At 32.8% G+C, this 13,324-nt stretch overlaps 1 protein-coding gene across 2 annotated transcripts in view; it reads left to right on the forward strand.

Moving 5' to 3' along the window:
• The window catches only part of UBA6 (ubiquitin like modifier activating enzyme 6), an 82,872-nt gene that overhangs the window by 56,680 nt on the left and 12,868 nt on the right, over positions 1 to 13,324 (forward strand). For both annotated transcript variants that reach the window (XR_748209.2, XM_010365544.2), the window contains exons 17-25: positions 193 to 273; positions 3,599 to 3,676; positions 6,897 to 7,078; positions 8,902 to 9,007; positions 9,941 to 10,030; positions 10,136 to 10,216; positions 10,986 to 11,114; positions 12,572 to 12,623; positions 12,709 to 12,772. Coding sequence is in view for 1 of the 2 variants with exons in the window: in XM_010365544.2 (XP_010363846.2) it covers positions 193 to 273; positions 3,599 to 3,676; positions 6,897 to 7,078; positions 8,902 to 9,007; positions 9,941 to 10,030; positions 10,136 to 10,216; positions 10,986 to 11,114; positions 12,572 to 12,623; positions 12,709 to 12,772 (863 nt within the window). In the remaining variant the exon portion in view is untranslated. The remainder of the gene's footprint in view (positions 1 to 192; positions 274 to 3,598; positions 3,677 to 6,896; positions 7,079 to 8,901; positions 9,008 to 9,940; positions 10,031 to 10,135; positions 10,217 to 10,985; positions 11,115 to 12,571; positions 12,624 to 12,708; positions 12,773 to 13,324) is intronic.

The following is a 13,324-nucleotide window of genomic DNA, read 5'->3' on the forward strand; positions in this document are numbered from 1 at the left end:
AATTTTATTTGGAATTTTTAAATGTCTTCTGTTTAAAGAAATTGTAAAATTATGCTTTTGCTTATTTGATTTATACTTTTTTTTTCTTTGAAACACAGTGGTAAAATAAACCTGGTAAATATTTCAAAGTAAAATGATTCACAAATGGTCAGATTATTTTAATCTGATAGGTACCGTTTTTCTCCTCCATAGGTAGGATGTGGAGCCATAGGCTGTGAAATGTTAAAAAATTTTGCTTTACTTGGTGTTGGCACAAGCAAAGAGAAAGGAATGGTAAGATATCAATCCTTGAGAGTTAAAAGTTTGTATTTCTGTTGTTGCCCTTTTTTCAGCTATATTTGACTGAATAAATCTGAAGTATCAATTTTTTGAAAATAGAGCATTAAACTAAAAATTGGAAGATTCTCATGCCCTTCTGACTACTTTTCGAAACTGATGTTACCTTGTAGCAAATTACTTCTCTTTCCCTTGTAGCAAATTATTTTCTCAGTTTCCTTCTCTACTACTGTGAAACTGACATTTGTACTACCTATCTCGTAACGTTATTGTGATGATCAAATGTGAAAGGGCTTTGCAAACTATAAAATATGTTGTTATTTCTGTCAGATAGTGTTTATTGTTAAATGTTTAAGATAACTGAAGCTAACATTACAAAGTTGCAGAGTACTCAGATGTAGTTTCAATTAGTATTAAAAGTAGTGGGAAAAACATAAATCTCAGTGTACAATTTAAATTCTTAAGACTCTAAATGTGAGTTAATTGCAAGCCATGTCATATATTTAAACAGAAGTTTATTTCACTGGTGCTGTTTGCCCTTTAAGATAAACTATCTTCCATTGGTGATTTCATAGATATATCAAGGTGACTAACAGAGGATTAATTAAATGGCTAAAATTTATATGATAGTTCACCTTTTGTAACAGTTTATTAAACTTAGCTTATTCCAATTCAAAAGAGCATACATTACTATCATAGTTACAGGCAAATATTCTATGTTTATATTAACATTTCCTAAATACTGCTCCACAAACCATTATTACTTGTGGTGATTTTAAAAAGAAAAAAGTCTTTGGTTACATCAGTTTAGGAATCACCTAAATACTTTAACTCCTTGGAAATTCGTGATGCACATTAGCATATAAAGGTCAGGAAAATAACTGGAATGAAGAAACCTACTGACTTCAGATAACAAAACAAGGTAAGTTAATGTGGACATGCTTCTGTACTACTGGAAACACACAGACTTACTGTACACATTTTTTTAAAGTGTAATGTAACCAAGCTGAAAAGAGAAATTCCCAGGTCCTAGGAACCAAGAGAGAAGAAAAAGTCCTCAGTTGAAAGCTATGGGAACTTACAAGTGTTTCTATCTTGAATGTCCGTCCAAAACTTTAAGTAAAAACAGAAGTCACTAATGAGAAATTGAGACTCAGAGCATGTACCACACTGGAGTAAGGGGTCCAAAATTATATCATGTAAAAACTTTAAGCAGAAAAAGGAGTATAACAAATATAAGACCACTAAAACTTACAGCCTTTAAAACAAATGTAAAACTGCATCATGATGATAATAACACACTCAGGACTATGCAGAAAAGTCAGCCTTCATTAAAGACAATTCAGATTAAAAAATGACTGTTCACTAGAAAGGGAACCACTGCAAGAATCAGCCATGGCAAATAAAAGACTTAGTCTCCTAAGAATTATAGATAATAGAAGTGCTACCAATAATAGAATATTTTACAGAAAATATAACAAACTTTAAAGTTAAAAATGATCAGAGATTAAGAGGACTAGAAACGAGAAAAAAGGTGCTGAGATTTTTACAGAAAGCCAAATAAGAATTTCTGTATAATCACTAATATTAAAATTTAAATATAACTGAGGTGAGAATGGACAAATCAAAGATGAATATAAATACCCAGAATGTAGTGCAGAAAGATATCCTTTTTTTAATGAAAGAGAGTGCGTTTGCAAGGTCCAACATAGGTCTAGTAGAATTTCCAGAGATACAGATAAAGGAGAAGAAGCAATATATTCCAAAGATAATGACAAAAGTTCCCAGAGTTAAAGAAAGACAAGTGTTTTCAAATTGGAAAGATAAACTAGTACCAAACAGAACAAAAGCAAAGATTAAAAAAAGAGATTGCATAATAGACTTTTCATCAGCAATAGATAGAAGATAATGGAAGCATATCTTAGTGTAAGGGAAAATTACTGTTAACCTAGATTTCCATACTCAGTTCAAGAGGGAGAGCAAAGATAGCCGACAAATAAAATGATGAAAGATTACAAACACTTACTGGTTCTTACTGGAAGATGTTAGGTTGTGTGGGCAGTGTGTAAAAGATATGTAGAGGCATTTGTCGGCATTCTTTGATTTACATGAGTATTGATTTTTTAAAACCTTAGAGTGACATAGTTAAACGTTTAAGTGTAACTCATCTCATGGAAAGCAGACTGTAGAGTTCCAAATTAAATGATTTAGATAGTCTCGGTTTTCAGGAGGATAGAATTTTTAATTAATTTTATATCTTAAGTCACATAAGCATGTTAAAATTTTGAGCATAACCACATAGCTTCCAGTTTGCGGAGCTGGGGGCGGTAGGAATCAAGAAAACTTGGTCAGTGCAGTACAAGGCAAAAATAGAGGAGAATGAAAAACAGAATTGGAGGAAGTGGAAAGAAAAAGCCTTAATATCAGTGAACAATGAATTGATTAAGCTTTTTTGTTAAAAGATATTTTCTGTTTGACTTTTTTTCCATTGAAAGAGACACTCCCTAACATAATTACACAGAAATATTAAAAATATCAGGGAAATAACAACTAAAAGAAAATGAATGTGGAATATAGTCTGAGACATTCTACATCTAGGCAAATTTTGTTTAAAATGCTAAAGTGGCAAATGCATTTTGAATACTCTTCAGATTATCTTGAGTTTGCTTTCTTCTTGCATCTTTTAGAATGACAGTCTGCAGACTTTTTCTTAAAGGACAAGATTGCAAATATTTCAGGTTTGCAGACCAAAGATCTCTGTCACAACTTACCAGGTCTGCCCCTAGGATCATGAAAACAGCAGTAGACAATTTTTAAATGGTATGACAGTGTTTCAATAAAACTTTATTTACAAAAATAGGGAGCCTGCCTAATTAGGAGATTAGGAGTTCAAGACCAGAGTTTTTAGGCCTCTGCTTTAGCCAGAGTTCCTTTCAAATTGATACATATAAGCATTCTTCCCAAATTAATTGAGATTAAGAATAGGTATCAGTTTAGAAAGAAGAACTAGCTCCTCTGCAGGTAATCCATTTCATAGTTCTAAAAAGTTTTGTTTTGTTATGAATAATAGAAAAATTTGAACAGGAATTGCAATTGGCCTCAGCTATTTTGTTTGATGTGCTATGTAAAACATTAATTACAATTAAATAAAATATAAAAGAGTAGTATTGGTAGCTATTTGGGAGTGTTTGTATCATTATAACCTTTACCAGCCAGACTAATTTAGAATAATTTGTCAGGACTTTTTTAGTCATACTGAGAAAAGAAAAATAAATTAAAATTTATCCATTATGTAATTTCAGCCGTATTTTCTTGATATTAGATTACAGTTACAGATCCTGACTTGATAGAGAAATCCAACTTAAATAGACAGTTCCTATTTCGTCCTCATCACATACAGGTATGTTGCTATTCTGTTTCAAATTTAAATTGTGTATTATACAAAAAAGAGTAGAATTTCCTTTTAATAAATAGCAAACAGTGATTGAATAATCATGTGTTATTTTATTAGAATCTTTCAAATTATCAATGAATGGGTATGACAAAAGGGAAGATATTAAATTATCTAATGCACAATATTGATCTTTGCATTGATTTTGGAATTGAAACCTGAGTTGTGAAACAGGCAGTATTTTTTTCATTTTGTAATCACCAGGGTATGCTGACATTTAATTTTAGAAAGTTAGTATATAGAAATATGTTTCTAATTTGAGGTTTTGGTAGTTAGCAAATTTGGCACTGTCTTTTTTTATCTTTGTCATAAATCAGATAAAAGTTTAGCACTTAGAATTTTTGTGCTCTTTTGATCGTTTGACCAACATCCCTTTTTATTGTAAAATAAAGCTTGTTCTCAATTTTCTCCTTTTTTATAGAGATCAAAATATTTAAGTCAGGAATAAAAAACATTTTTTTTTTTAACTGTTACCATTTTATTATATACCTTTCTCCCAGCAATATATGAGAATTCCAGTGACTCCACATCCTTGTCAGCACTTATTTTTTTGTTTGTTTGTTTGTTTATTATTATATTTTAAGTTCTAGGGTACATGTGCACAACGTTCGGGTTTGTTACATATGTATATATGTGCCATGTTGGTGTGCTGCACCCATTAACTCGTCATTTACATTAGGTATATCTCCTAATGCTGTCCCTCCCCCCTCTCCCCCACCCCACAACAGGCCCTGGTGTGTGATGTTCCCCTTCCTGTGTCCAAGTGTTCTCATTGTTCAGTTCCCACCTATGAGTGAGAACGTGTGGTGGTTGTTTTTTTGTCCTTGCGATAGTTTGCTGAGAATGATGGTTTCCAGCTGCATCCATGTCCCTACAAAGGACATAAACTCATCCTTTTTTATGGCTGCATAATATTCCATGGTGTATATGTGCCACATTTTCTTAATCCAGTCTGTCACTGATGGACGTTTGGGTTGGTTCCAAGTCTTTGCTATTGTGAATAGTGCCACAATAAACATACATGTGCATGTGTCTTTATAGCAGCATGATTTATAATCCTTTGGGTATATACCCAGTAATGGGATGACTGGGTCAAATGGTATTTCTAGTTCTAGATCCCTAAGGAATCGTCACACTGTCTTCCACAATGGTTGAACTAGTTTACAGTCCCACCAACAGTGTAAAAGTGTTCCTATTTCTCCACATCCTCTCCAGCACCTGTTGTTTCCTGACTTTTTAATGATTGCCTTTCTAACTGGTGTGAAATGGTGTCTCATTGTGGTTTTGATTTGCATTTCTCTGATGGCCAGTGATGGTGAGCACTTTTTCATGTGTCTGTTGACTGTATGAATGTCTTCTTTTGAGAAGTGTCTGTTCATATCCTTTGCCCACTTTTTGATGGGGTTGTTTGTTTTTTTCTTGTAAATTTGGTTGAGTTCTTTGTAGATTCTGGATATTAGCCCTTTGTCAGAGGAGTAGATTGCAAAAATTTTCTCCCATTCTGTAGGTTGCCTGTTCACTGTGATGGTAGTTTCTTTTGCTGTGCAGAAGCTCTTTAGTTTAATTAGATCCTGTTTGTCAATTTTGGCTTTTGTTGCCATTGCAAAAAAAGCATTTTTAGTCAAGCAAATTTCCTTTTACTTTAGAAATGTTTCAGCCAGGCGCAATAGCTCACGCCTATAATCCCAGCACTTTGGGAGGCCAACACAGGAGAATTGCTTGAGGTTCGGAGTTCAAGACCAGCCTGGGCAACCTAGGGAAAAACCAGTTCTACCCTAAAAAAAGTTTTTGAAAAATTAAAACAAAAAAGGTTTTTATTTATTGTTCAACAACTCATTGCAAGTCTTAGTAAACTAAGCTTAGTAATGTCATGAACAGAAAGTAACTAAAACAGATGTCATAGTTAATCTAATTGCCTCCCTTATCCAAATATAATAGAGAAAGTAACAGGGTCCGTTGTGAACTTAAATATGTTGCAAAGTGTCTTTTCTTAACTTGGTTCATTTTACTTAGAGAAGAGCTATAAAGTCCTGTTCATTCTTATTTTACTGAGTTCTAACAAAGTTTTCATTTGTTTGTACACTTAGAACACTGATAAGTGAAATATGTCAGCCTAAGAATGTGAGAAGAAACAGAAATACCGTTAAAACTAGATGTGTGAATTTAAACAGAATGGCCTGAACATATTTAGTGCCAAAGCAAATGCAAATGAACAGTGACAGCACCTGAAATAACGATCACGATTTAAAAATAGTCACTAAATCATTTTAAGAAAATAAAGAATAAATTATATTTAGAGTGCAGTAGTACCCCTTAGCAATGGTATCCACAGTTTTTCTTGCCACAGTTTCAGTTAGCCATGGTCAACCAGGATCTGAAAATAGATGAGTACAGTGTGGTACAATAAGATTCTGTATTTCGAGAGGAAGAGACCATACTCATATGACTTTTATTAACGTATATTGTTCTGATTGTTTTATTTTATTGTTATTAATCTCTTACTATGCCTAATTTATAAATTAAACTTTATCATAGACGTGTGTATATGAAAATACATAGTATATATAGGGTTTGTTACTGTCTGTAGTTTTAGGCATTTTGGGGGGTTGTGGAAGGCAGATGAGGAACCACTGTACTCTTTTTTATAAAACTGAAATACAAATAATTTCTGAAAATATATCCATCCAGAAATAATAATAATTTTAAAATGTTAGTACCAAAGTATTAAACTCTCATATCTCTAAGAACTTATCTTCTGCAGAGTTGATTTCCGATGTTTTACTGAGTGTGTTATCATTTTTTTCTAGGCACTTACCAAGTCAAACATTATTACTAGGGAAAAGTTGTGATTGGACTTTTAACTTTTTTTAAGAACTGTAAAGTACTTAACTATGAGATAGAAGGTGTTTAGATTTTTATTAATAATTTGTAAATTATTTGAACTAATGTGCATTATTAATGTAGTGTGATTGCAATGAATGTAATTTCTACAAGCCAAAAATGAAAACTGGTCTCATTACTCTCACTATATATATGTATATATATATATATATATATGGACTACGATTGAACTTAACACATTCTTATCACTCTGGAGTATATAGAAAAATCATAGTCCTTTTTTTTGTTGTTGTTTAACATATTCCTTCTGCTTATATTATTTGTTTAGAAACCTAAAAGCTATACTGCTGCTGATGCTACTCTGAAAATAAATTCTCAGATAAAGATAGATGCACACCTGAACAAAGTATGTCCAGCCACTGAGACCATTTACAATGATGAGTTCTATACTAAACAAGATATAATTATTACAGCATTAGATAATGTGGAAGCCAGGAGATATGTAGACAGGTATGTTATTGAAATTCATGTTCCTACAGTATTATCTTTAGTTTTCACTTCTGTTTCCCACATTACTTATTGAAAAGTTACGGAATTATCTGATTATTCTTTATGTTCCTATTGTAGTACTCCTCAAACACAAACCCTTTGATGATTTCCCGTTATACTTAGAATGAAATTCAAAATCTGTAACATAACCTAAATGTTTTTCATGGAGTGCTTTTCCCTGTTCACCACGCCAGTGTAACATTTACCAGTCTTCCTTGGCTCCCTTATTCTAGCTGTATGTGTCTTTCAGTTTTTTGGCTGTCTTTTGTTTTTTCTGAATTATACAGCTATTTTTAATACTTTGGGTGAAGTCCCATTGCAATAGAAAACACAGAAGGGGTAACTCCTTCACCCCCAGGAATGGCCCAGGGGAGAGAGGCTACCTGAGAAGGAAGCACAAAATACACCCACTGCAAACTCAGGGCAAAGGAAATGCCATCAGTACTGGGTCCTCTGAGCACTAGAGGAGGAAACATGAGTGTGGTGGGACTGGCTTCAGGCCCATAGGCAAAGGGCACGAAGGGCACGGGGGTGGACACCAAACCATACAGCTACTTAGGTTCCTCCTCCTTCTTGTTTTCCCTTTTCTGCTTCACCTGCATGGTCTCCAAGTCCCTCTGCTTGTGGGCAGCAGGAGAAAATCCCTCGTCTTGGCACTTTCCCTTAACTGTTTGTGTATTCTTCTGTTTTTTCATATTCTTCTACCAGGCTAGCTCATGCTGGTTACCCGCAGCAGCTCTGACCTGCCCCTGCTCCTTCTGTCTGTGCCTTTAAGTTCTTACCAGGCCTTCAGCACTTTTTTACCTAGGGGACTTACACACAATATTCTTCGGCCTCAGAAAGTTCTGTTTTTCTTGCTTTAACATTCCTGATCTCCAATCTACATATCTACTCTTCATCTAGTTTAGCTTTTTTTCTTCATCCTTTCAGTTTCAGCCTAAATTTCTTTATCCAAACAGACTTTCTTTTCCCCCAAATTCTAAATTAGATCCTCCTATGGTGATTTTCATAGCACTATGTACTTTTTCCTTCCTGGCACTTACTTTTACTGGTATACATATTTATTTAATGTTTGTGTCCTCACTAAATCATTCATCCAGGGACCATTTACTTTCCGTCATTGTATCCTCAGTGCTGAACACATGATGTCATTTATTAAATATTCCTTAAATAAGTAGATGAATGAATGACTTTAAATGTGTTCACCTTACATGTTTATATGACTCCTCAGTGTTAGGGTATAGAGCCAGATATATTATCAGAGGATAATTTATCAGTTGAAAAATATGAAAAGTATATAATCTTGGGCCAAAGAGGGGAAGAAAATAAAACTTTAAGAAATAAAAATTTGTAGAATATAAGTATTGTAAGTATTGAGAAAGAAGATTAATATTATTTGGGATAAAGAAAATATTGAAAAGAGATAGTGTGATACAACTTGTAGTTAGAAAATAACCAAAGAAGAAATACAAAGCAAGGGAAAAGGAGTAATACTGTTAGGAATTAACCGAGAGATAAAGGTTAAGAAAGTCCCAGATTTAGGGTACTAGTAGTAGGAAAGAGAGAAATTACTAGATTGAACAACAAAATTTGTATATATAGTGCAGAATAGGGGAACAGGATTGATCCACTGTTTGTTTGATAGTACTATATCTGTTTTCCTAAAATACTGCATTCAAGAAGTGATCAGTATGTGAAACGGTCAATAGAAAGTAGTAGGATGTCCTTTAGTTACATTGTTATTGTTCACTTTTTTGTTTTTTACTTGTTATCTTTTCAAATAGTCGTTGCTTAGCAAATCTAAGGCCTCTCTTAGATTCTGGAACAATGGGCACTAAGGGACACACTGAAGTTATTGTACCGCATTTGACTGAATCTTACAATAGTCATGTAAGTGAATCGGTATTTTGAAATAAATGTCTTTTTTATATCTTATAATTTTTGTCTTAACAATTTGATTTAGCTTTCCTAATCCTTCTGATTTTGCTGTGCCAATGATGTTCATACATATGTGCATGCACATTTTTAAAAATATAATTGAACTTTTTTTAAATTATCAGAATTTTGTGTCTGGTGTCTCTGAAGCATTATTCTTCTGGTTACTATTTATTTCTCAGAGCTGCTTAGTTTTCTAATATTCTTTGAGTTTAAGATTGTTTGATAAGAACAAACCATTAGATTGAGGCTAGAACTGTCAACAAAGACATAAAATTTTATTCACTTGCTGAGATGAAGTGAGTCATTTTAGATTAGGTAAACCAATAAACCTAGGCAAAATGTACTCTATAATAGAATGTGGATTTCTTCAGTGGTACTTTATCCACAAAAAAACGACTTAGGTATTTGCCATTTATTTAATACATGCTTTCTGCAAGAAACCTGTATCAGGCATTGAGGACATATTTCTGCTCCCCGACGTTTTTCTCTATGGAAAAACTCATGCTTTTCGAGCACTATACTGGGTATTCCTGAATTACTTTTCAAAGCAGGGAGTGTTATAAAACTTTAAATTTCACCTTGATTCATGAAGAAAAGAATGATTTATAGATGATGGTGTGTCATGAGTACTACATGGTGCTTTAAATGAGTAAACAAATAATAAATAAGATTCATGTTTGACATTACATTGCTGTTAACAAATAGGTTAAATGTCAAAAGAATTAACTTCTCTTATTGCCTAAGAGAGCGAAGATATAAAAATGTATGGTTGGATTTTATTTATCTTTGGATTTTTAATAGCCTTAAAGCTCAAAAGTAAATTAAACCAATAAAAATTGGTCATTGCTGCTCCTTAAGTATCTGTTGTCATATTTTATAAATTAGCGGGATCCCCCAGAAGAGGAAATACCATTTTGTACTCTAAAATCCTTTCCAGCTGCTATTGAACATACCATACAGTGGGCAAGAGATAAGGTAAAGGTTCCTTTTTAAATTTATTTTCTTTGAAGTGAGAAAGAAGATATTTCTGACTTTAAACAGCCTTCTATTTGTAATTTTTTTTCCTTTTCTCTGTTACAGTTTGAAAGTTCCTTTTCCCACAAACCTTCATTGTTTAACAAATTTTGGCAAACCTATTCATCTGCAGAAGAAGTCTTACAGGTAATAATCAGTACATTTTAATACACACTTAACACTTTGTGTCAGTGTAATCTTATTTTCAAGTCATCTATAAGTGATTTGTTTTACCTCCATAAAGAGTGATTGTATATAGAAAGTGAAATGATACATAAGGAATCTTGAAATTAGGTCACAAATTATCCTTTTGGTTTGGTTGAACTATACACAATTGTCAATATTTGACCATGTTTGACTCACAAAACAGCAATTCATATGGTTCAAGCTACTAAAGATGTGATAATTATGATGTAAGGGCTACAAATAATAAAAGGGCTTTTATTAAGCCCTTTGGAAAGAAAAAATTGAGGTAAGTTCTAGTTAAAATTTCATGGGGGAACAATTATCTCCAAGACTTATTACTCTTACAGTGAAGGCAACTTTAAAGATGTTTTCTCACTTTCTTTTAATCTTATGCTAACAAGGCCCACTTTTTAGTATCAAATATTCATAGCACTTTTAGTAAGTACATATATTATAGTACTAATAACTTAACAGCTAGGGAAAATATGAGGATAACTTGTAAGATAACAAATCAGAGTTAAAATTTTGTGTGCTATTTCTTACCTTTCCCCTCCTCAAACAGAAAAGAAAGAGCTTAAAGAAGAAGGAAGGGAAAAGGAGCTTGAGGTGAAAAAAGAAAAGCATAAAACACATGAGTTGACACTTCAAACTTAGGCTAACTTTTGGTGGGGGATGTATATATATTTGTAATTGGAAGTATGTTGATTTTTTTTTTTCTCTCCCATTCTAGAAGATACAGAGTGGACACAGTTTAGAAGGCTGTTTTCAAGTTATAAAGTTACTTAGCAGAAGACCTAGAAATTGGTCCCAGTGTGTAGAATTAGCAAGAATAAAGTTTGAAAAATATTTTAACCATAAGGTAAGTATGCATTGTGAGACATTAAGAAAAAGTCTGACCTTGACTTATTTAGTTATTAACAAATTAATTTCATTGACCTGAAATGTATATTTTTTCTTTTGGCAAGCTTTTCAGAAGTTAGTAGTAAGTTAAATGAGAGCACATGCTAATCTAAAAGAAGCTTGTTCAGAATAGAAGAAGCAAGAAACTGAGAAAATAGACGTATTCAGTCAGAAATTTTGCTGGGATTTTGCCATTTCCACCCATATTCGATAATCACACTTTATGTCTGTTTCCCCATCTGTAAAATAGAAATAATAAATTTGTACCTAATACATAAGGTAGTGGTGAGGATAAAAGGAGGTAAGACTTATAAAGCATTTAGAACAGAGCCTGGCACATAAAAAATTACTAAATATTAGCTGTTATTCTTACCTCCAGTTAAATACAGTTGCTGAAATGTGTGTTGCATTCTCTTTAGTCTTTCCCTCTCTTTAGGCTCTTTAGTTCATCTTCCTTAAAAGCAACTTGGAAAAAACAAACAAACAAACAAAAACGGGGTTTCCCTATATTTTCCAGGCTGGCCTGGAACTCCTGGGCTCAAGTGATCCCTGCCTCAACCCTTAAGTAGCTGAGACTGCATGTGCACGCCACCACACCCCACTTAAAAATATTTCATTAATACTTCTTCTGTCTTTTTACTTTCGTCAGAGCTCTACTTCTTGGAAAAATGGTCTGTACTACTCAATGTTACCACTTCCTCACCCAGTAAATTTGACTTCTTTGCTCATTACTCTTCAAATTGTTCTTAACATGGTTATCAGTGACTCCTTTTTCAAAAATCTAAGGAACTCTTTAGTTCTTATCTTCTATGATTTTTTTTAAAACTTTTTTTATAATGAAAAATATTCAGCCATAGAAATGTAGAGGAAATAGTATAATGAACCCTAATGTAATTGTCATTTACCTATCACCCAGGTTTAGCAGTTATCAATTCATAGATAAATCTTGTTTCATCACCATCCCCATTCATTTTTACCTTCCCCCAGGTGATTTTGAAGCAAATCTCAAACATGTTATCATTTCAAAACTACAAAGTACTGTGTGTTTTTTCTGGTTTTGTTATTTAAGTATTAGCTCTTTAAAAAGAACAGAATGACATGTAAAATATGCCACCATTTATATAAAAAGGAGTGAAGTAATCTACATTTGTTTGCTATAGATACCACCTCCCAATAAACCTACAAATAGTGATAGAAAATGATATTTTAGATTTTTCATTTATGAGGGGCAGTGACGGGAGAATGGACAGATGGAATACAAGGGTGGTAGGGAGACTTCACTGTGTATCTTTTAATGTGTTTTGATTTTTGAAGCATGTGCGTATATTTACTACACACATTTTTTAATTTTTTTAAAATTTTTTTCTCAGATAATATTAAGTAGTGGGTGTCTTTAATTCATTCTTTTTTCTTTAGGCTCTTCAGCTTCTTCACTGTTTCCCTCTGGACATACGATTAAAAGATGGTAGTAAGTATAAATGTTGAGAATAAGTTTTAATGACATTTATTACTGACTACATATGTTGAAAATAACATTTGTATATTTTTGCCAGGTTTGTTTTGGCAATCACCAAAGAGGCCACCCTCTCCAATAAAATTTGATTTAAACGAACCTTTGTAAGTATTTATATTTAGTTTGATATGTATCCTTTATTATATATTTCTTCACTGTAAATTCCTTAACTGTACATTGCAGAGTGAAACCCTTAGGCTCTTTAATGTTAAATTATTTCATCCCTGTTCATTTAAGAGTTAACAAGTCATTCTGACCAAGAAAGCCAGCCACAATCCTTCCCACACAAATGTGAATCCATTCATTTACATGGTAAATAACCTCATTATTTATAATAAATATCTAAAGTGAAACCAAAATCACCTTTTTTACTTTATCCATAAATTAGTAAATTTGTTTTTACATTTAATGAAATCAAATATAAGAATCTTCAGTTATATGGAGGAAGAAATAATTACTACTGAATAACTCCCTAAATCTCAAATTATTTTCAAAGGAGTTGGTCTTTGTGTGAATACCTTGAAGCACTATATTAGATACACATTAGATTCATACTTGTGTGTGTATGTATTTTTTCTATTTCTTTTTTTTTTTTTTGAAAAAGACAAGGTCTCACTATTTTTTTTGAAAAAGACAAGGCCACAAGGTGGCCCAAC

This window comes from Rhinopithecus roxellana, chromosome 2, assembly GCF_007565055.1.
Source record: "Rhinopithecus roxellana isolate Shanxi Qingling chromosome 2, ASM756505v1, whole genome shotgun sequence".
Lineage (NCBI taxonomy): Eukaryota > Metazoa > Chordata > Mammalia > Primates > Cercopithecidae > Rhinopithecus > Rhinopithecus roxellana.